At 38.0% G+C, this 23,895-nt stretch overlaps 2 protein-coding genes and 1 long non-coding RNA gene across 6 annotated transcripts; 1 reads left to right on the top strand and 2 right to left on the bottom strand.

Annotated features, from left to right (window-relative positions):
- Positions 1-33: 33 nt before the first annotated feature.
- LOC145419681 (uncharacterized) lies at positions 34-2,402 on the bottom strand. Its single transcript, XM_080287937.1, has 2 exons — positions 1,313-2,402; positions 34-811 (listed from the first exon to the last, which is right to left on the bottom strand). Exons 1-2 carry the CDS (start codon positions 2,090-2,092, stop codon positions 476-478), a joined length of 1,116 nt encoding a protein of 371 aa, XP_080144063.1. The 5' UTR covers positions 2,093-2,402; the 3' UTR covers positions 34-475.
- A 1,526-nt stretch (positions 2,403-3,928) lies between these two features.
- On the bottom strand, positions 3,929-22,459 carry LOC113034479 (cytochrome P450 3A56-like). Of its 4 annotated transcripts, none has more exons than XM_080287931.1 (14): positions 22,429-22,459; positions 15,999-16,158; positions 15,752-15,845; positions 15,501-15,553; positions 15,167-15,266; positions 9,838-9,954; positions 9,323-9,408; positions 9,088-9,230; positions 8,842-8,966; positions 8,461-8,545; positions 5,907-6,067; positions 5,578-5,804; positions 4,894-5,056; positions 3,929-4,800 (listed from the first exon to the last, which is right to left on the bottom strand). In XM_080287931.1, exons 1-14 carry the CDS (start codon positions 22,442-22,444, stop codon positions 4,726-4,728), a joined length of 1,605 nt encoding a protein of 534 aa, XP_080144057.1. In that variant the 5' UTR covers positions 22,445-22,459; the 3' UTR covers positions 3,929-4,725. The 4 variants fall into 4 exon arrangements, with proteins under 4 accessions (XP_080144057.1, XP_080144058.1, XP_026044798.2 ...); XM_080287932.1 differs by lacking the exon at positions 22,429-22,459 and adding an exon at positions 21,840-21,861; XM_026189013.2 differs by lacking the exon at positions 22,429-22,459 and adding an exon at positions 16,968-17,492.
- Positions 17,630-23,439, top strand: LOC145419679 (uncharacterized). The gene is made up of 2 exons (XR_013900995.1): positions 17,630-18,571; positions 22,235-23,439. It is a non-coding gene; the product is annotated as an uncharacterized LOC145419679 (long non-coding RNA).
- The last annotated feature ends 456 nt before the right edge of the window (positions 23,440-23,895 follow it).

Here is a 23,895-nt window from a genome sequence, read left to right as displayed (position 1 = left end):
AGTATATATAAAAAGTCTCAGCAGTGAAAAAAATGACAGTGAAAATTTTTTTTACTGCTACATAACCAGATATTTCAAAACATCAATAATTACTCAAATAAAAAGAAAGATGAAAAAGCATATTTACAAAAAGTTGAAATCATAATTCCAAGGTGACATGCGCTGCATATCCTCCAAATAGCAGGTCTAACAGACATTATGTTTACATATGTTTTAATAATAAGGCTTTTAAAACAAAAAATTGGTTTGTTAATTGAAATAAACCATCCAAAAAAAAAAAACAACCCTCCAAAAATTAAATACAATTTTTATAGCCTTTTTCAATTGGCCCTGTTCGTGAAATACATTTTCAGGCCCTCAAAACCCATGTATGTGTGCCCCAAAAACGACAACCATCCAAAAATTAATAACTCATAAAAGTTTACAATTTAAATATGAAAATACAGAATTAAAAATGCATAACGATGTCTAACCTTTAAGGCAAAAGCTCCAACTCAGTAAGCATCAACTGCCTTAGCTTTACATACAGATCCACTGTATGAAACACATCATCTGAGAAGTCCAGGTTATGTTCTGACATGAGTTCTACACAGAGATGAAAGACATCCTCTTCACATGGAAAGTCTTTGAACACGCATTCTTCAAGGCAGGCTTCAACTTTGTCCATATTGACATGTTTGAGACAGTCCCTCGCGCCATAAATGTCTGGGAGGGCATACATAAAAGATGGTCGGCCATGAGGACTTCGGGAGTTGTGGACTGGGCGCATTCTGTGGTCATTCCAGGCCAAAGCAACTTCATTTAATTCTTCCTAGATGAAAACAAAATGAACAAAAGAAACATTTTCAGGCATACAATATGAAAATGTTAATGTACAAAAGCACAACTAACTTCTACATTGATTTTCTTAGCTTACACACCATTAATTTAGCTTTGAGCTACATTAATGATATATATCCGTATATATACACACACATACCTATACACACACACACACACACACACACACACATCATGAACAGACAGATACTTATTTACTTAGTTTTGACCCACCAAAAAAGCTAACCGAGTACAGAGAGAGGCCTAAACACATAAATAATCAATGTGTTATAATGTATAATTGTGTTCCTTGATATATATGTGGAATTTTTTTTTTAACAAAACAGTTTAAAAAAAATAAAAATAAAAGCACTACTTTTCACGTGTACTTTAATATATCTGATGTTTCTATAATATACAAAGGCCGTGTGAGTTGTTACAAATTAAACAGTTACAATACATGTCGTTTACACAATCACCTATGTAAACTCACCTGTATAATGTGAAGAAAACAGAACTGGACCAATGATTTGTCCAAGAAAGAGTCTGAGAAGTGGCCATCCTCTCTTAGTTTGTCAAATAGTTCAATCCAGTACTGGATACACTGGCTTCGTAAGATTAGCCACCATCTTTCAATGCGTTGATTTCCTGTACTTGCTCCAAATATGACGTGCTCTCTTTCTGGTTCATTGTCTGTAAAGTGCAAAAATCGTTGCATGTGAGCCACATGGACGTTTTCTGTTCCTAGATCTAATCTCACTCGATCAGGGCAACCACCTTGTTGAATCACGGCATCCATGAAGTAGCCAGCAATTACTCTCGGGTCATTATTTGTCTTGTAAGCGTCTAGCCATATTATACTCCTTGAAAATCCGTCAATGCATCCACTGATTGCAATCCCAAATGGCTTCAGTTTATCGTAGCCGTCGATATGCCACACATAGTTGGGGCCTCTGCTATGATACACTCGCCTCCGCAGTCGTCTACGTGACCTCAAATCCACACCTTCTCCATCGAATAAACGGAGCAGAAGACGAACGGTTTCTCTGTCAGTAACAATGCCATTCATCCAACACTTCTGGTGCATCCAACGATACAAAGCTGCCACCTCTCCCACCTCTGTTTTGTTCTTTCTGCGCCAAAGTCGGTTGTTGTGTAAAATCCTTTCAAGTGTACGGAGGCTGATAGTAATGCCATGTGATTCAGCTAATAACGCAAGAATCTCCTCATTTGTGAAGCCACGCTTAAAATACTCAGCAATTTGTGAATTCATGATCCGTATCTATAATTAGCATTTCTCTAGCATTTGTAGCTGAGGGCTTCAGCTTCCGGGTAACACGGAAATGACGTCATTCACATAGATTACTGATTGGCAGAGCTAACTCGAAATTATGAGAAAATAACTCAAAATTTCGAGTTATTTTTCTCATAATTTCGAGTTATTAAGTCGAAATTTCGAGTTGCTAAGTCGAAATTTCGAGTTGCTAAGTTGAAATTTCGAGAAAATAAGTCGAAATTTCGAGAAAGATAACTCGAAATTTCGAGTTAAGTATCCTTTTTTTTTTAGTGGCGGAAACGGGCTTCCATATCCATAGATAATGTCCCTGACACAGGCTGCTGTAATTCTTCTCTCACAGCTTTGTGGAAGTGTGCAAGCATTACTCTCTTCAGTACTTTTCTTGTGTTTTACTTAACATGTTTATCGCTCTGATGACGTGATCCATACTAATTGCAGTGAGATTTATCTAATTCTACTATGCATTAGAGTTTTGCTGGCGTGTTATTGTCCAAACTAAAGAACGATATCTCCTAGAGAGATTAGCAAAGGAGTAGGCACAGGGTTTGCGACTTTAATTACATTGAAATGTGTAAACATTTCCAATTCTGGGTAACATGTCTGTTTTTCTTGTTTGGCCAGCGAGTTGAGAATCCAGCATGACATACAATGACCCCAGCTTGAATCTGGTCTTAGTTTCTCAGTTAATTTCTATGCTTTCATCATCAAATAAATATTATTTTCCCAGCTTCTCAGTTGGTTTCTTAGCCAAGTCTCTCCCTGCACTACAACCTAATTCTGAAGTTATCCAGAAACATTTCACAGTATTCATCATTAAGTAATTGTTCCTGCTTTGAGATTATTAATTAAATCATTTCTTTTATTTTAAAATTTACACCAATTTAATTCAATTTCATTTATAAAGCGTCAAATCACAACAACAGCTGCCTCAAGGTGCTTTATATTGTAAGGTAATGACCCTAAAAAATACAAAGAAAAGCGAGAAAACCTCAATAATCATACGACCAAGCTCTGAGGAAGTACTTTGGAGACGGTGGGAACGAAAAACTCCCTCTTAACAGGGCGGATCCTACCATATTTTGTTTCGGATGTTTGTTGCACTTAAATGTTTCAGATCATCAAACAAATGTAAATATTAGACAAAGATAATAAAATTAAACACAACATGTATACAAAACGTCTAAATTAAGGTGTTTATTATTAAGGGTGGAAAAAATCCAAACCTAAAAGGTCCTACATATTCCATATGTTAGAATGATCCCCGTCTTACCTGGCCACACCCAACAACTTATGCATAAAACATCTGTGCTCGTGGAAATCACTGATAGTTTAATTATAACGTTCTCCAAGTGGCCCTAGAGCTGGAGAGAGTCTCTCACTGAGACAACCAAGATTACAACATAACCAAACATTCTCTATTGTATCTTGACTGTCTCTCCACTCTGTTAACTCTTTAAGACACCCCAAGAGGAGGTGGAGCAGACCAATATTCTGACCACAACACTGTAAAAACTGTAAAAACCATTAATGAATGTGTATATTTACATGCTAACTAGGTCCGGGCTTTGTAAAATGTGAGCATTCATGCCTGAAAGCCAGAGAGGCTATCGGTCTACAAGACTCAAGACTGGATGCAGGAGGGAAAATGGAGTGTCCGCTCTGACTAGCCCACAAGACCCTATGCCTTTGGAAACCTGGCTAGCTGTGATGGTAAAACCAATAATAAGACTACAGCCATCAATGAGACGTGTATAGCTGCCAGCAGCTTATTTCATGGACTTAACTGTCCCAAGAGATATTCTGATAAGTCTCTAGATTTCAAACTGTAATTTTATTTATTCATTTGTATAAAGCTCATGCATGAAAGAAAACAAGACAAAATTAACAAAGGCAAACCTAAAGATCAAGTGTCACAGAATAATATGTTTGCACAAATCAAAGATGGTTATCAGGAAATTCATACAGTAAACCATTAGTAAAGTTAGCTTTTTGAAAAAAGTTCAACACAATTTAAAGAAAAGTAATTAAAATACATTTGATTTATTAATATTGCAAGAAAATTCAAATATTTACACTGCACTGATTTAACATTTTGCACTGTGGCACGGTGGTTAGCACTGTTGCCTCACAGCAAGAAGGTCCTGAGTTCAATTCCACCATCAGGCCGGGGTCTTTCTGTGTGGAGTTTGCATGTTCTCCCCGTGTTTGCGTGGGTTCTCTCCGGGTACTCCGGCTTCCTCCCACCGTCCAAAGACATGCAGCTTGTGGGGATAGGTTAATTGGATAATACAAATTGCCACTAGGTGTGAATGTGAGTGTGAATGGTTGTCTGTCCTTGTGTGTTGGCCCTGCGACAGACTGGCGACCTGTCCAGGGTGTACCCTGCCTCTCGCCCTATGACAGCTGGGATAGGCTCCAGCGCCCCCCGCGACCCTGAAAAGGATAAGCGGAAGCGAATGGATGGATGGATGATTTAACATTTTACAGTTAAGCAGCAGAAAAAGGATGAATACCCTTATGGCAGCACTTGCCTCACATTAAAAGAAAATTATACAATAAAATGTTTGATAGGATTTTTTTTTGATAGGATGGAGATGTTCCCTCTTAGACTACTGATTTCTGGGAACAAACTTGAGTTTTACAGGCTGAACTGGCTGAACCTTCCAGTCAAACTGAAGTGGAATCTAAAAAAAAGAAAGAAAAGAAATGGATGTAACATCAGTGACAGGACAGCAGAGTACCATGACAGTCTAAATGTGGAGGATTGCTGCTCTTACCATTGTCTCTTTGCATGTTTCCAAAGTGTACTTCTGCAAGAGACGGACAATAACCATCTTTATGACGAGGAGGGCGTAGCGCATCCCAACGCAGTTACGAGGGCCGAGTCCAAATGGCATGAACGCGTATGGGTTCACCTCCTCCATGTTGTCTTTACTGAACCTGCAGATACAGATCAAACAAACTTTAAAAATGTAGATATGTATAATCAAATAATTCTCATTGTATTGAGCCATGATTTTTAGGCAGTCTGTAGACCTTTATTTTTATTCCTATTTATTATATTTATCCCCTTCGTATATTTTATTTATATTGTCTCTGTATTTATATATATGTGTGTGTGTATAACTCTGTAACTTCTGTCGGTGCTGTGCTTTTTTGGAAATCAAATTTCCCAGAGGAACCCACCCGAGGGATTAATAAAGTTCTATCTAATCTAATCTAATCTAATCTACAACGTAAAGATGCCAAACCATCTAAGCAGGGATTAGGGACCCACTGGCCAGTTAGATCTTACAGCAGGGAAAAACCTATGATCAAAGCAGTACTTAGGTGGAAGCTATAATGGATAAAACATTCGAAAGATCTAGCAAAGATAAAGCAAAGCATAATGTCCCAGGTTTCACTAATTACAGGATGACCAGGTCCTTCATAACCTTGTGATGACACACCTACACATTTACCTCTCTGGTCTGAAAAGCTCAGGTGAGTCCCAGTAGCGTGGGTCTTTGTGCAACACCCACGCAGGAATCCTAATTGTGGTTCCTTCGGGGATGGTGAGTCCATTCACTTGCACAGTCCTTTTGCACACCCTGTTGAGGCGAGGGGCAGTGGGAAACAGTCGCATTGATTCAAGTATAACTTGGTCCAGGTACTGTAGACCGGTCAGCTCCTCGTATGAAATGGGTGCCTAGACAAAATATAAAGAAGAAGGCAAACATAAAAACAAAATATGCAAATGGCAAACCACCGAATCAAGGATGGCAACAAATTATGTGATGAATTACTGTACATCTTCCTTCAGGTTAGCATCAATTTCTTTGTGTAAGGTCTGCAACGCATCAGGGTTGGTGGCCAGATTATAAAGGATGTTAGTTAGAGTGGTACTGGTGGTCTCGTAGCCTCCAAAGATGAAGACCAAGGCCTGGGAAAGGATCTCATGTTCAGTCAAACCTATGGAAAGAACATAATTAATTATCTTATTTAAGCGTAATCAGTAGCTAGTACTTTCTCGCCCCTGCGGGCAGTTAGAGTTAGGGTTAGGGTTAAAGCTGGTGCTACTAATTCCTACAGGCATTCTGAATTTTCTGGAGTCTTGGAACACACTGTGGTACCATACCCTCATGAGCATCAGTTTAACAGTGTTGTACTGCAGAAAGTAGTGTGTTACTACAAAAATGGCAAGAAAAAGGCAATTAAGATGGAAGAGAGACAGACTATCATAACACTTAAAAATGTAGGTGCTTTTTTACAGAGAAATTGTAAACAAAGTCAGACCCAAAGAAACGACTGAATTCGAGGACAAGTTTCTGAGAGTTAACAGCTTGCATGATAGGCAGCTCACAGGAACACAGCTTAATAGTGGTTGTAGTTATTAGGAGTTGGGATGGTGTGTGTTGTTGCTGTCCTGTCATTTCCCTTTTTCAGTGCAGACGGGCAGGACTGTGATCTATTGGATTCCCTGGCATACCTGCAGGGCATCAGGCATCATCAGCTGGGGCTATTTGAGGAGCAGCGCAGCTGCTGTCTGGTGTCAGAGTATTGCCTCATCCAGAAGTGGTAACGTGTTGGTCTCTTTCTGAATATTGGTCACCCTCATCAGCCTGCACCATCACCAGCCCGCACCCTATTTGCCTAATCCACCAGCTCCTCACACCCCCTGGCCCAGCCTGTCACCAAACTTGTGGCAAGTAAGCTCTCCAACTCTCTCACCTCACATAGTCCTCGTCTTCCTCTCACCGTGTCTATTCTCTAATCACTGCTCCCTTGCCTTCCCATAGACTGTTTGAGTCCTCCACCAGTTATGACGGCAATCCCAGAACTGTGTTATTGTAAAGAAATCATTTACGCTCTAGCTTAAAGTGTCTGTGTGATCTGCTACCTGGGTCCACGCGGGTTGACCCTAACAGCAGTAAGCAAGTCTCAGTTTCAAATGTACAGAGAAGACTTCAAGCTGCAGGCATGACAGGGCGAGTTGAAGCAAGACGCTAAGTCGCTAAGACGTTGGAACAAGACAAAGAGGCTTGCCTGGGTCATGAAACACCACCATTGGACTATTTGAAGACTGGAAGAAGGTATGGACTGATGAATCCAAATTTGAAATCTTCAGTTCATCATGCAGGACATTTGTACACCATCAAGAAGGCAAATTTTTGGTTCCACAGTGTGTGGCATCAACTGTCAAACATGGAGGAGGAAGAGTGATGGTCTGGGGCTGTTTTGCTGGATCCAGGTTCGGTGACTTGTACAGAGGGAGAGGCACCCTGAACCAAAACAACTACCACAACATTCTGCAGCGGCATGCAACACCCTCTGGTATGAACCTAGTTGGTCAGGGGTTCATCCTACAGCAAGGTAATGACTCAAAACATAAGTCCAAGCATTGCCAGACTGCCTCAGGAAAAAAAGAACAAGATGTAACCTTGAAATCAGGAAGTGGGCAACACAGTCTTCCGACTCAAACCTTTGGTTTGGGTTGGACTGGGCAGAAGAATTTTTTGTTTTATTGTAGAAAGAATGCCATGGGTGTGTCCAGCTGTTATATCTGTCAAAGGTGGCTGCTTTGATGATTCAAAAGTTTAGAATACATTTTGGTTCATAAATTGATTCCATGATTTCTTTTTTTTAAACTCCAACTGTATATTTGTAATATTCATTCGTTTCATTTCAGAGTGCAATGACACATTAAACTGCATCATTTTTAATAAAAAGATACAAGAACAGACTATGCTTTTAAGATTAATACTAAAACTTTCTGTGATGGAGTGTGGTTTGTGGCTCAGCTGCAGGGGAAGGGTGTAGCAGCAGGTTATGGGTGTGGTGTCAGAGGCTGCACACACCTGAGCTCCATCATCTAGTCATGGCTCCCCGATAAAGGATGTGCTGGGACCTGAGGTAGGAGGTGTGTGTGCTACAGGGCAGCTGAAAAGTTGCTCAGTGAAACTGTACATTTAGTTAAGGGTATGCATTGGCACCAATGCACACCCTTAACCTTGATTCTTGTCTTCTGTAGTTTACATTCTGGCTGAAGGGGTACATGTTGACCTGAGATCCAACTTGGTTAATGTAATTTTTTATAGCCAGATTATCAAAAATGTTACAATAGCTAGGATGGCTCTATAAATATTTACAGGGATGTCGTCGTGATGTGTAGAGCCCTTCAGCTATTTATCATCAAGCTCCTGGTTTATAATATATGATACTGACTGACTGGTCTTTTGAGACATATGAGCAGATTGATGTCATGAGAAAAATGTGTGTGTTAAACCCTTGATCCTGAGTTGTCTAAAGTAAATGTGACATAGGTGACTGGGTTATTCTGGATTACTTCTGTGGTAAACACATACCTTTACTTGGCTGTTCTTCATCGTTCTTATACGTCTTTTCTGGGATCTCACTCTGGATCAACACCTGCAGGAAGTCTGCTCGAGCCTACATCAGAAAAGACAATATTCAAATGTGCTCACATGTGGATGATTGAGAGTCAACAGCAGAAGAAAAATATCAATAATGTTTGCGGTGTGCATAGACTGTATATAAAAAATGGCAAATGATTCCAGGTATTGCCCTAAATTATTTTCCTGTAGCTTACAGGGAGCAAGTCCTGTGGTTTCAACGCTAGATGTATATGGAAAACAACCTTCTCTTGTCTCTCATGTCTATAAAGATTTCTGATGAGCTGATGGCCTCTGCGACTAGTTTCATGTCCTTGTCAATTTAATGCTTACAGATTTGTCTTCATGATGCTGGTTTTTAAATTTCTTGAGGATGTTGTAGAAAAAGTCAACACTGTCCTTGGGTGTGATTTCCATGTTCAGGAACTTTGCCAGACGTCCACCAAAGGGAACTGCCACTGAAATGAGACCAGACTGAATACCGGTAAGCAAAATTTGACATCCTGCAGATACTATTGAGTTTGCTTTCTGAAAACAAATCAATTAAATGAGTTTTTAAAAGTCAAAAGAAGGACATACTTATGAATAAGAAAAGCCACATTTTGAATTTAAGGAACTTTTGGACTTGAACATTAACTGGATCATTCTGATTGTTTATGGAGTCTGTCTCCACACTGAAAGAAGCACTGGTCACAGTGTCTAAACTGTAAGGAGCCACAAACCTATTAGAGTTTGAAAAGACAAGTGATCAGTGCATTATTTATTTTAGGATGAACAATTTAATATGTTTGCATATTTCAGATTAACAACATACTGTTTGACAGTGATGGGTTCATCCAAATTCATTTCCTCAAGTTTTGCAACAAGTCGTTCTGCATAGCGAGCAACGAGGGGAAAAACCTTTTTTATATAATGGAGACAAAATAAGAAAATTATGTTATTAATATTCTGTAGATGTTAAATGTCTGTCAGATATGTAGAAAGAAAACAGATCAAAACACACTGATGATGTTTTTACATTTTATTTGTAAACTCGTTTTCTCTATTTTAAAAAGTTTAACAATGTCTTTACAGTGTCTGTGAAATAAATAAGAACATATAATGGGAATTGCTGGCTTTTATTTTTGTACTTCATTTTGTATATAGTTTAATCACATTAGTGGTTATGTCTTGATGCATGCTCAATCATCCAGGTATTGAAATCCAGAAACGTTGATTCTTTTTTTCTGGACGTAGCGTTTTCAGTGGGGGAAATGTTTCATCACCTTTCACCCATTGAAAAAGAAACTTTTTGGGATATAAGTGGTTAATGAACTTAGATATATCAACCTGTTTCAGTCTTCCACTGGTGAAGCATGGAGACACGCTGTTGCGAATTCGTTTCCACCTTTCATCTTTGACTACTACAAGAGCGTCATCCATAGGTCCAGTGAAAAAACCAGTATCCTGTGAAAAGGAAATAATAACTCTCAATGTTTGCTTACATTTCCAACATTGGTTTGCACATATAATGTAATGTAATTGGAATCTTCTCTGTGTTGGCTCTATGTTGATTATTCATATAGAACTTCCTTTGGCTAGATCGACGCACATGGGTACATGCAAAAGTGGAAAGTAAACAAACGACAAATACCAACATCACCATAAATAAGTACTACAGTGTAAAGAGGTTCGAGTAAAATGTAATCAGTAACCCGTCATATTTATCCAGGTTCGTTTGATAATATAGATGTGGGGAAACATGTGATATTTGTTAAAAATATCTCAACTACTACCAGTGCTTATTGATGATTGATTAAATAAGCACATGTCAGAAAACTGTTTCAAAGTACACCACTCACTAGTACAATGCTGATAATTTATATTATTTATATATTATATAACATATTTATATATTGTTTCTGTCCTAGAAACAATAATGTGATGATTTCAATTGGTTTAAATTAGGGCTGTCAAAATTAACGCGTTAACGCAAATTAATCTGCCATCGCGGTCAACGAGATTAAAATTTTTAATGCAATTAACGCATCTGGAGTGCAGAATGACCCAAAATCCCTGAAATGTTTCTGTTAGGCATTTCGAGCAGTTTGTCCAAGTAGAGTTACCTTCACACATGCACAAATGGGCAGTTGATCTGGTAGTGACGGGCACTGAACCAATCAACTCAATATGGAAGATGATAAACGCACATTGGCCTTCTAGATAGGAAATTTGAGTAGTAAAAGAATAATAAGCAGGGGCGGATCTAGAAGGGTGGCATGGGGTGGCAAGTGCCACCATAAAATGATCCCGTGCCACCCCAGTTTTGCATATGACATTGTTGTTTATTAAAATAAGATAGCATTAACAGTTTGAGCATAGTTACAGTCAACAGTGAATATAAATGCTAAAACTGAATATATTGCATAGTGCCCCCCCCCCCCCCCCCATTAACAAATGGTTCAGCCCATAGCAGGATGGCTTTTTTCTTGTTTTCAGTAGCAAGCGACGTTTATGATTGTGCCAGACCACATTTTGAACAACACCATGGGAATTTCGGATTTTACACAGGTGGTTGGATGTTACACTCTGTAAATGGAAGGAAAGTGAGTGTTATTAACCCTCTGTGGTCCACGGACATGCTGCGCCTCCAAATCACATTACTGATTTAAGTTAGCAAAAAGCTGCAGCCACGCGGAGTCTCTCTTTCAGCCCACATTGAAAGTTCGGACTTCAAAGTTTATAAATTTTAATTACAGGCCAGTAAATCCAGAGTTATGATAATATATATAAGCCATGCTTTTTTCTAAATACTGTCATCACTTTTGTGTGTGTGTTTTAAGCGTTTTCTAAGGACATCGCGAAAACAGTAAAGAAAGGAAAAAAAGCCACATGTTTCCTATCGGTGGAAAAATGTACCATGTCGACCAATTAAAAAAAAAATCAACACTGAGATTTGGTTGTTTAGGAAGAGGGGAGAGTTTTGGGAGTGACAGTAACGACAGCGAGACAGAGCGAGCGAGTGTGTGTGTGAGAGAGAGAGAGAGAGAGAGAGAGAGAAAGAGCGTTTTTAGATGTGGGAGATTTGTGATGGTTAGTGTGGAGTGTATACTTAGTGTAACAGGGCGGCCCTTAGCGGCTGGAAACACAGTGTAGTGGAACAAAGTATTTATTTGCTATACAGCTGTCCTTACAACAATTAACTTGTCGAGCTTCTTCACAGCACAAAAATCCACCCTCTGATGACAACTGGCAGCCTTAAATATGTTCAGCTGTCACAGACTAAACCATTATTCCACTCTCAGGTAAATTCTTAAATCCCAACCTTCCACCACAGTATACAATATATCAATAAGAATAAATAAATACATAAATACATTTTCACATTTACATATTAATAAATATTTCACACTTAATGTTACACCAAACCCAATATTATAAAAACCCAGAAACCCAAGCACAAGATTCACCACACTCTCTTTACCAATGGTCTCTCCCGGAACCTTTAAATGGTGTCTGGACCCCCAGGGAAACATTTGCCCAAACACCTTGAAGAGGACACAGGCAAGAAAGCTGAGTAATCATTATCTTACAAACACCTATTTGCACCACTTTTATCCCTAGATTTCACACACACATTTGCATTAGTTTTCCTTACTGGTAAACCTTAATCACAATCTCAATCACCATTCTTCTCTCCTGACAGACAACCACCACATTCCTTGACGAGGAGCAGCTGTGCAGGATCTGAAACAAGGCTACCAACTGATTTTAAAATCCCCAATAAATAGTCAATAAATATTTAAACTTCTTGTGTGCAAATCCATGCTCAAAGTGCAACGCTAAATAAAGTGCTTGATAAGGTGCTTTTAATAAAGTGAAAGGTGTGCTCTAAAGTGCTATACAGATAATATAAATAAATTTAGTAAGGGAGTCCTCTTCCTTACACTTAGTGTGTTGTGTTGCCTTGTGTAGTTCTGTTGTCGTTTTGCCTTGTGTGTCAGTGAGGTCACTAATGAACACAAAGGCACATTTGCAATGTAAAAACTGTCACTAAGTGATACCCCTCCTGTTGTCAGGCCTGCAGGTTTATCCCTGTGCTGTTCTGTCTTTTGGTGGACAAACTTTTTTTTTTTACTGTCACACATCATTTGTGGGGCATCTTATTGCGAAACCTGATTGTTCTCTCATTTTAGTTTTAGTAATATTTTTAAATGGTTGTGCAAAATTTAAAAACTCAGCAGATGTATTGGCTGCATTTTTAGATAAATAGTTGCATATGTTTACAAAATGTACAATTATATTATATTTGCATTTCAAGTTATAAAAATTTACTCAACATGTCTGTGTTTTTTTTTTTTTACAGTAAAAAAATACTACTAGGATTTTAAGTTCTTTGTGTGATTTCAGATCAGTAATACTAATGCAGTGTCAGTGAAAAAACAACTAAATTCAGTTGAGCTAAAAAAAAAAGAAGGAATAATACCAAGCAAGGCAAGGGGAAAAAATAAAATAAAACAATTTGAGGGTGAAATACAAACGTAAACTCAAAAGGAGTTTGTTGTATTTCAGTGGGTTAATCCAACAAATGATGAAAAATTAGGTTTAAATTTTTGTTCATGACAGTGCAGATTTCTGACATTTTGTGCAATTTAAGCATGTAACAATGTGATAGTTTTCTAACAAAAAAAGTGTGAAACTTAATTTAGACTTGTGTTTGTAAATGAACTGCCCCATGCTGTGTAGCTTTGTGGATTTTATACTTATTGGGCTACATATTTATTTATCACACAGGCTATACAGTACATAAAATAAAAACGCAAATGTAAGTGCGTAATTATGTGGGCTACAGACAATAATTAAGTTATAGACTATATTTATATGAAAAACATACTTACTGCATTTGAATCATTTTAACCATATGTAACCACCTGCATATGTGTTTGGAAAAAAAAATGCTTTGATTTTGCCACCCCATTTGATTTCTTTGCCACCCTCATGCCACCCTAAGAAAATTTCTCTAGATCCGCCCCTGATAACAAGACGGAACAGTCGACCGACATAAAGTATTATTGCATGCTGTGCAAGAATGAATTTTCTTTTCATCAAAGCACTTCCAGCTTAAATTATCACATTGACACGAACCATACGTTAGCCAGGGGTGCTGCAAGCACTTTGACTAACGCGTCACCCAACTTGCAGCAAAATGAAATGCGATTAATATAGAAAAAAAAAGAATGATATTTAGTCGTGATTAATCAAAATTAATCCACAGTAACCCTGTGATAAATCAAATTAAACATTTTAACTGTTGACAGAACTAATATATATTGTTATGTTATATATTAGTGTATACTTAACTATTAGTATATAGTTTTTTTTAAGTTGTATTTCACAGGAGAGAACCTGTGTTCAGAGATTGAAGAAAACTATTCAAATTCTCTTTGAATTTAAGCACACATTCTTTGTGTTTATTCTGCATTTACTTCATTATATTGCATAAATGTCAGTTACAAGCTTAACTAAAAGTTTAAATAAAGTTTTAAAAAAGTAATATCAACCAGGCTATTGACCAAGTAATTGTGATTAATTATGATTAATTACAGAAAGTTGTGAGATTAATTAGATAATTTTTAATATATTGATAGCACTAGTTTAAATACATAAACCCTTCGTGCAATTAGCTTTGATTCTGTTATACACAGTAAGATAGATAACATCTGTTTTTGTTCTCTAGTTTTTATGTGAAACAGTGAAGTGTGTTTCCTGGTTTGCTTCATGTTCTTCAGCTGCTGTGTTGGCTGATGTAACCCTTGAGTAATAAAAGTGTAACTCTTTGTGTAAAGCACAGAGAACTGCTGCAAGTTCAGCCTCTTGGATTTTAATATTACTTCATTTACATTTCATGTGGTAACAGTCTTTCCCTGTAGTGCTGCTGTTGTTTTCCTAAACACATCAGCCTGACACTATAAACTACAGCATTTCCCAAGTTGCTTTTGAAATCACTGCTAGCAATTTTGTTAATGTAAAAAAGTGAAAAAGCATTTGTACCTATGTTTTGCTACCATTTTACGTTCTATGGAGAGTGGCAGGACGTCCAAAGGTTTTGTAAAGATCCAGTTTTGTTTATTGATCTAAGCCTGAACAGCTACGCGTAGTGTCCAGTAGAGGGCTCTGTTGCTTAGTTAGTGGCAAGCTGCACTTCCAGCTCAGACCGGTTTTGTGGCGCACATGTCCCAGTAGGCAGCTCTCAATGAAGCGTGAAACAGCGTGATACCGGACTCTAGCGAAATTAACAATTTGCAGCCCTTGGAATGCGGAGCGAGGTACATGTTTTAAGTTGTATTTGATTGCTTATTTGATATTTTGTTGTATTTTCTGCTTTATTTGAGTTCATATTTGTAATAAGCGTCTAAGAAAATGTATTTTGTGTTTCTGTTTAGTTTTCACGGTGCATTGGCGCACCTCAGCACTGTTCTGAATGAATCTCAAAGTAAAAATTACTGCACCCGTCGAGGCTCTCTCTATTTCTTCCTTGGTCCGTGGGACTGCTACAGGTTTCATGAAATCTAATAAATTATGCAACTTGACAGAAATCTGAGAGCAGATGTCAGCATTGTACTACATCTGATTTGCTGAACTTTCACTTTGGTATATGATAGAAAGAGGAGCTTCTTACCCTGCGGTTGGTGAACACAGAGTAGCACTCCTTCACCATCACGGTTTTAACAATCTCAGGGTCGGCCACCATTAACAACGGCGTTCGTCCATCGTACAAGCTGCAAAAAAGACAACAGCCTTTTATTTTACAATGACACAATGACTAATTGTTTAACACATTTTTTGTTTTTTGTTTTGCTTTAGATCGCAGCATTATTGACAATGAATTCAGAATTGTTGTATTTTATTTCTTTTTAAAATTTTATTTCTTCTTCTTTTTTGGAGGGTATTGCATGGCTGACAAACATATTTTAACATGAGTGAACTTCCTGGTTGATGAAGTAAATACTCACCCCCAGATGTCACCATACTTGGCATGACACTCTAGGTCAAAACCAAGAATTCCCTGCAAAAAGTTATAGGAAAATGTGTTTTAGTGTCAATATGCCACTGAGTAGGACATGTGCATTCAAAATACAGAGAAGTCAGGCAGGTCAGTGACGATTGATAAGGACATTAAATATGTCCTTCTCACTTCTTCAAGATCAAATCAGTCAGCTCCTCGTATCCCAGTCTCTAAGGTGAGTTTGGTTTCTGTGCGTACCTTTCTTATGCCCAGCATCGTTCCAATATAAGGCAGGGGCCTCGGTCCAGGTATCCCCAGCTTTTTGAAGAACCGATATGGCCATAATCCGTACCTGTGTCACAAAACAGAGAAAATCTGAAATCGTCAGTTGGACATTAAAATAAAGGGAATACAGGAGAAACAAAACTCCACGTACGGGTGGTTTGAACGCGACATAAGATAAGGGCTCGATTGTCTTGCAAAACAGTAGTCGAGGAATACTCACAGTAATATCAGCGTGAAAAGCAGGACCAGCAAAGTCCAGGTGGTTGCTGAAAACAGCATGAAAAACATTCCGACTTCTTTCCGACAAAAAGCTACAGATGAGAAAGAAGGCTGGAAAATCTGTGTTTTTAAAACATCTGCTTCTGTGTGGTGGGAGGAGTCTATGAGACAGAAATGTGATTATGTAATAAGCTCCATAAAGGGTCAGAGGCGGGTCAGAAGCTTTTAAACCTTTTTTCTTCGCATTCTTATTCAGTTGTTGCACAAACACAGTGAGAAGAAAAGACACTTTAGCCTTCACACTGAACACCACTGCCTGCAAAATATGGCTTCTCCAAGAAAATCAAGAAAAATAAAGTTTTATTTAAGCTAAAACATTAAATTTCTTTTTTCTTCTTTTTTGGCTGTTCTTATTAAACGCATTTTTGATCTGTTTTCATCTTGTCGGATATTCAGTTGCATTCAGGGTAGAAGGTCAACTAAAAGACAAAAATATTTCTGCCGTGAGTGTGAAATTGCTCTGTAAATTAGCTTTCGTATTGAATCATTTTAATATTTCTTCACGGTTATAATAAAGCGGTTAGAATCTGAAGTTCTTCATTATCCCCATAATAGTTATTTTTCCACCTTCCATGGCTGCTACGTGATGTAGTTGGTCTGTGATTTACTTTTGACATAAAAGTCTTGTTATCTGATTCTCTTTTTTTATGATGTTTGTGTGAAACTATTACAGCTGCGCATGCTCTGCAGTTTTGTGTAACCTTTCCCACAATAACACAGTAAACGCAAAGAGATCTGTGGCCAACTACTTTCTCCCATTGCATGAAGATGGCGCCGGATGTCATGGCACGCCGTCTCTCGGTTCTGCAATGTTTATGTTTTATGTTCTTAGTGGTGTCCCTGCTAGTTTTAAAAACCCACTCCCTGTTGGTATATGAGCGACAGACGCTGCTTAATATCCGTGACTCACTGTTGAAGCTCCCCAGCGTTAGCAAGCGATGTGGAGGACGCCTGGCGTCGGTACCGGGGGAACTGCATCGCCGTGATCCCCCCTGAAATCCTTCGAAACGGAAGCGCTGGAGAAGTGGACGAATGCGCAGCACGCGCTCTGGGAAGCGTGTTCGGGTCAGAAATTGGATGCGGCGGGTCCTTACCATCGGTGACCCTGGCTGCTTAGGACTTTATTTTGGCCTCAGCGCTGCCTTCTTCCTGTTTACCCGACGTCATTTCGTGCCCCGTTTCTGTGGAACAACCTCCCTCAAGATATTCGGCAGGCATGCTCTGTGGAGGTTTTCAAAACTAAGTTGAAGACACATTTGTTCACCTTATCCTTAATTCTATGGCTTTTAGTTTTTAAATTTTTATTGTTTTTTTAACTTGTATTGTGTCTCTTACCTGTATTGCTATGTATCGCTTTTATTTTATTTATAAAATAAATATATTCTTTAGTTGTACAGCACTTTGTTTGAAAGCGCTTTATAAATAAAGTTGTTGTTGTTATTACTATTATTATTATTATTATTATTATTATAAAAATGCTGGTGTAAAGTTAGTGATATTGGTCACATGTATCAGATTTTTTAGTGCAAGTTTGCATGATTTTTTTTTTACGTCACATTGTGTCCTGCGTCCTGATCGCTGCAAACGATCTCCTCCGTGACGTCTCTCCTGTACAGTACAGAATCGCTGCATCGATCGCTAGCAGTGTAACTCTGAAGTGCAGTACTGTATGTCCACGATGTCCATGAAACGTTTTGCACCGTCAAAAAATAAAATTGGCTACTTGATTTCACCTATCGCTGGTTATTTTTAGAACATAACACCCGCGATAAACGAGGGACAGCTGAGAAATATAACATTTGAATCCCTTTTCTCTTTTGCTCTGGGGCGCGGGGGAAAAATATCGACAAGTCGATGAACATCATTTACAGATATATTGGGTAAATACCCAAGACATCTATAGAAATGTAAATCACCGCTTGATTCATTCATTTGCTTAACTTGTTTTGGACCGTAAACCAGGCGCTAATAGGACACCGGAAACAAAGCTCCCCACAGGAGTTTCCGCACCGGAAGTAGCATATGCTAATGTGCACATAGTCAATATATGTGAATCCCTGCAACGCCTAATATTGTTATTTCAGAAACAGCAGCTCCACCCACCTGCTGTTCAACTCTCAGCTTTGAGGGACAGCCAAGTAGAAGAAAGTTTGATAGGTGGAAGGTTTAGTATTATTGTTAGGAATTTCTTGCATTTAAGAATTCAATCAAAAGATCTCAAAGACAGGATTCAAATTTATCTTGTGACTCTTTGGTGTGTCTCTATTTGGACGATCTGATATCCTCGTGTTGCCGTTGTTCCCACATCATCATAATTAATGTTGTTCCAGGGTCCACATTACAAGTAACCAATCACCTTCTTGTGACGTCATACTTTTGCGACTTCGAAAAATACCCGCCTTAAAAAAACAAATTCGAGAAACCGCCTTTTGTCCGCCGATCCAGCAATTTCAACCTTTTGTCTGCCGATCCAGCAATTTCAATTCCTCTCAGGATACTTTTCTTTAATAAACGGTAAGCATAATACATATGTTTTCCTTGAAATGGATAGCTGTTTGTTTGCTAGTGATAGGCTACTTGCGAACCAGTGTTCTCCAGACAGAGAATTGCGTGTCAATGTATTATGATTTATTATGAAAGTACAGGTGAATATAGCTCTCCCGTCAATATATTATGATATATAATAAATGTACAGGTGAATATAGCTGTCATAACAATGTCGGGCAAAATTGCAGTAGCTTTCCTGATCATTTTACAAACATAAGTGAAGAGAATCTGGACTAAAAGGCCTAGACTTATGGTTGTGTGCTGAATCTATGAATCAAACTATCACCTGGAAACATAATTAACTGGTCCATAGCTGTGAAACAGGACATGAGTTCTTGATTCTATGGAGATTAACAGTAATCCAGAAATTTACAAATTTGTCCTGGGACATCGTGTAAATGTTGTCCCTGAGACATCGTGTAAATGTTGTCCCAGGGACATTGTGTAAATGTTGTCCCAGGGACATTGTGTAAATGTTGTCCCTGGGACATCGTGTAAATGTTGTCCCAGGGACATTGTGTAAAAGTCCTCTATCAACTTTGAATGACACTCCTGTAGTTGAAAGCACAGACAAAAAATGCACAGAAGATGCAGTTGGAAAACTAAATGCTGTTTTAGACACAGTTAAACAGTGGGCATTCATTCCAGAGGGTATTACTGCAATGATAGATGAACTGCATACAAATGTCTTAAAAACAAAACAAGAAGTAGGCAAAAGTATATGCCAGTACGAAATAAAGACGACAGATAATGCACGCAAAATTAGACCATTGCATTCTAGCAAGAAACGTTCGGCCAGCATCGACATTCCAACAGTCTGTGAAAATGAATGTGAACAGTCGATAACCACTGAAAGAGAGACATCCTGTGGAGAAAATGAAAACCTTTTGGAATACAAAACAAAAAAGAGAAGAGTTAAAGCTAAGTATATGCACAAGTAGAATTTTTTGTAGACATTTCAAAGGGACTGCATCCATTACTTCTGTTTATTGAAACCTAAAGCTGAATAGCTGTCTTAACTTTCTGCCAAGGAACAGATGAAAAGAAATTGTTTGCTCTCTCAAGCAGTTGTTATTTATGTGTGTTATTCATTACTTTGGCTTGGTTGCTGTTTTTGATACAAATTCATCTGTGCCCATTGTAATATTTTCATATGTTGCTACTTTTATATTGCTATGTATTATAAATAAAGGATTACTTATTACTATTAAAGGTCTGCATTTGTAATTGTTGGTATTATTTATAAAATATGCGCTCTTAAGTTTTTTGCTACATAAAACAGTACCTGTCACTTTTTGGACATAGAGTATCAGCTGTTGAGAACCCCTGGCTCATACAAAATAGAAGTAAAACGTTTCAACATCCAGCCTTTTTATGATTAAATACAAAGTGTAATAATAGAGTTATCGGGGTGTGATTTTGTTAATAGTTAGTCTTAAGTGTAAGTTTAATAGTAACGATGAGTAAGAAAATATAGCCAGAATAATGGAATGAGACTAATACCTGACCTCACACTGAGATTTGGTATGAAGTGGCATGTTTGTGCTAATGCTGACATTGGGGCTCAGAGTTCCTCTGTGTGTGTATATTTGTGAATGTTAACTTGGCTAATGTCCAAGGGTTTGACTGCTTTCCTGTTGGATTGTATCACACAGAACGGGGATAAGAGCACCAGTGGCCGTGCACACCCTCATCTCTCTCCTTCACCCGATCATTGTTGTAAACCGGCATTAGCTCAGAGTAGATTAGACTTCAGTATAGTGCAAGTGATTTGATTTTATGATTATTTGATTCAGTTTTTTCTGTGTTCAAACTCAATTACTTAAATAAAATATGTTGAATTCAACCAAATAAATAAATAAACAAATAAACTGTGGACATTACCCAGTGTATAAAAGTTTACATAGGTATAAATAGCTCTAACACTTTACTCCAGCCTGGCGTCCACATATGTGGACATCACATTTTGGGTTATTTAGACCAAAATACTAAATCTTGATCAACAAGTGCCTGATATACAGTTACGAGGACATTATACTGCAACTGTTCTATTCAAATTTCAAATGAATGTCCTCATATGCGGCTCTCATTTTTCTCAGAAACAAAAATTAGGTAAAAAGGTGAGAGTCTCAGGTGAGACTTGTAATTAATTCTGCAGATACACAAACATATAGAAAGTGTCATTTTTTGTTTACTTTAAGTTCTATAGTGTGTACGAAACAAATCAGGACCACAGACTCAACACGCACCACTCAATTTTTGGTGTTCTTTATCAGTTGGCCAAGACAGAAATGTTTTAATCTGTGTGCATTGCTTTTGAGCAAGTCTTTACACAGAAAAGGTTTCAGAAAGGTATTTTTCAGGTTCTTCTGACAAGGCTTCAATTTTGGAAAATGCTGTTTGTTTATAGTGGCAACTTATAAACCCTTTGTGATAAGAACATAGTTACCACAGTCCAAGTCATACCTTCAAAAAGTATGCCCTTTGTGCTCTTGTGGACCCATCCAAAATTTTTCCAGTGATTTGGCTTGGTATTGGATAAATGTGAGGGAAATTCTATAAAAATAACATAAATACACCTATGTTTTCAAATACATTACAAAAAACATAAACGTCAATGTAAATGTCATTATGATCAAACCAGCTTTTCAACATACCTCACACTGCAAATAGATTAGGCCATCGATTATCTTATAAAACACTTATAAATAAATACATATAAATAAAAACAGAACTAAGGAATACGATTCATTAAGTAAATTGTACAATAAAGTGTATTTAAAGCAGAATTTAACATTAGTTTTATGACAACATAAAAGGATTTTTATGTCAAGAGGTACCTCATCTGAAATGTTTGTCTGGTCAAACAGGGATTTCAAACTTGAAATACCAATAGAGTTTGGTCCAGCTACTCCCACAAAGTAATCTGTGAGAAAGCATATGCTGTAGTCAACAGATATCATTTTCTTTTTGCATGCTGCAACCATCATCCATTTCAGTCTTCTAGGAGCTTTGTCTGGTTGTAGTTCTTTTTTCTCCTCCTCTCCCCTCATCTATTAATTAAATTGTTTTCTGACCTTCCTAACTGTTTCCGACCTGTCTTCCCAATGTGATGTTTAAGCAATATATGTATGGTCAGAAGGGGGTGAAATTTTCATTGCAGTTGTACGTGTAACATTGCATGTGATAATAAAAGGCTTGAATGGTTGATTATTCAACATGAGTTGACATTTACCTGACATTGTGAAGGAGTCACAGTTTCTGTAAGGGTGTAAGAACATAACATGTGGATTTGTTACACTTCTTTTTCACAAGTTAATAACAATCAAAAATTTTCATTCCATTATTAACAAGCTATCACACGATGTCCCAGGAACAACATTTACACGATGTCCCAGGACAAATTTGTAAAATTCTGGATTACTGTTAATCTCCATAGAATCAAGAACTCATGTCCAGTTTCACAGCTATGGACCAGTTAATTATGTTTCCAGGTGATAGTTTGATTCATAGATTCAGCACACAACCATAAATCTAGGCCTTTTAGTCCAGATTCTCTTCATTTATGTTTGTAAAATGATCAGGGAAGCTACTGCAATTTTGCCTGACCCAACTTTTTGGGTGTTTCAGATCTACTGGCGTTTAGATCAACTGGCGTTGGTCGAACAGATGTGTGGCAGTCTTGCGTTTCAGGAGCTGCTACCGACAAACCAGCAAAAAAACGCCAAATGTGTCATCTGTGACACTTGTGAGGTTATCTCAAACACACTCCGTCAGTCTTGATGCTGTTGAACAACAAAATGTTTAAAATGTGGCGAGTTTACCTGGTGATATCCTCATTCGCGACGCGATGGCGAAAACAGCAAACAATTAACACCACGCCGATGTTGTTCACAGGACAGCAAGAGTAAACGATCGGGAGACTCTTGTCGTCGTTATCGTTCCCCTCGCACGGTTTATTTCTCCGGTTTCAGCGTTTTTGCTTCACAACTAAAGCGAGCAGTTTACTTTGTGTGCACTAACATGGACTCGAGTCAACCAGCGCCACCTCTGGCCAAGTGCCACAGCCTACAGCCAGATCAACCTGTGACACATATCTGCACCACGTTTGATTTCGTTTCTTGCACAACACATTTGTACCTTTCAATTGTGTCTGTTTGTGAATCATGCAAATAAACCTTTGAAATGAATGAAATGATATCATATATTCCTTATTGGCCTACATTTGTACAAAATTCCAAATTATATACACAAAGTCATAGAAATCACCACTCCAATTGGTCATCATGATTTTAATTATCTCTTTTCCCATAACAATGAAATACACCTTGGACAAATATGACAAATCAATATTTAATTAGTGTTGTCACATCACATCCTGTAAGCATCATCTGCCTGTGTCCTTTCCCTGGAAATTAATATTTCCAGCCAATATAGGCAATTCATCAACATGGCTGGAGAGTTGGTAGTTATATATAAAGTCAGTGACTCAGGTGTGTCGCTTGGTTTGTCATCTGTTTGTGAGACTGGAGGAGACGCAATCTTTTGTTTTAAATCTTAGTTAGGAAGATTCCTGTTTTAAAACAAGCACGTATTGTGAGAAATGCAAGAAGCACATCTGCAGAAAGCACAGTTACATTCTGTCCATCATGTGGACAAAATTGAAAATGTTGAGCATTGAAAAACTGAGAACGTTGGGCAAGTTCAAAAGAAATGTGTTTGTAAGAACGAAAAACCAAATTGTTCCTAAAATAGTTATGGAAAGTCTAACTGTTGTATGTCTGTGTTCTACATGTTTATCTGATGGGAAATAAAGTTGCTATTGTTTCATTGCATTTTTTGAACAATTCTGAGTGGATTTACACAGTACGGATCTAAATGACCCGCAACAAAATCAATGTCATTTTTTTGTTCTTCAACATAATACAAGGGTTCATTTCCAAAACTTGCCTATGATCTTCAATTTGTAGCAGATCCACTATCACACAGCAGCTAGAGCAGTTTCAAATGGAGGTCAGTCCACTGCTGCCACCTGTGGCCAAATACCATAGCCCACTACTAGATTAACCTGTGACACATCTTCACCTGCTGCTATGATGACATTGAGTAGAGGCTGAGTGGCTGCACTTACCCCTGGTACATCCAAATCTACCCACAAACATGTTGAAAGATGCAATGGCAGCAATGTGGATTGTCAACACTAAAAACAATCAGTAAGCAAAGACAACAGGGATCACTTTTTACTGTTTATTTAGCACCCACAACATTTGTAGTCGCCTTCTGCACAGGGA

This window comes from Astatotilapia calliptera, chromosome 13 (genome assembly GCF_964374335.1).
Source record: "Astatotilapia calliptera chromosome 13, fAstCal68.1, whole genome shotgun sequence".
Taxonomy (NCBI): Eukaryota; Metazoa; Chordata; class Actinopteri; order Cichliformes; family Cichlidae; genus Astatotilapia; species Astatotilapia calliptera.
Note: the sequence above shows the minus strand (reverse complement) of the source record. Positions and strands in the feature narration are given on the sequence as shown.

Bases quoted from the DNA above. Each gene is read 5' to 3' on its own strand.
- LOC113034479 (XM_026189013.2), bottom strand. From the start codon at position 17,154: ATGGTAAGGACCCGCCGCATCCAATTTCTGACCCGAACACGCTTCCCA. The intron at 15,554-15,751 runs GTACGCACAGAA...AACTTTTTGCAG, and splicing joins CGATGCTGGGCATAAGAAAG to GGAATTCTTGGTTTTGACCT. The intron at 9,409-9,837 runs GTTGATATATCT...TATATAAAAAAG, and splicing joins CCAGTGGAAGACTGAAACAG to GTTTTTCCCCTCGTTGCTCG.
- LOC145419681 (XM_080287937.1), bottom strand. From the start codon at position 2,092: ATGAATTCACAAATTGCTGAGTATTTTAAGCGTGGCTTCACAAATGAG. The intron at 812-1,312 runs GTGAGTTTACAT...GTTTTCATCTAG, and splicing joins GTTTTCTTCACATTATACAG to GAAGAATTAAATGAAGTTGC.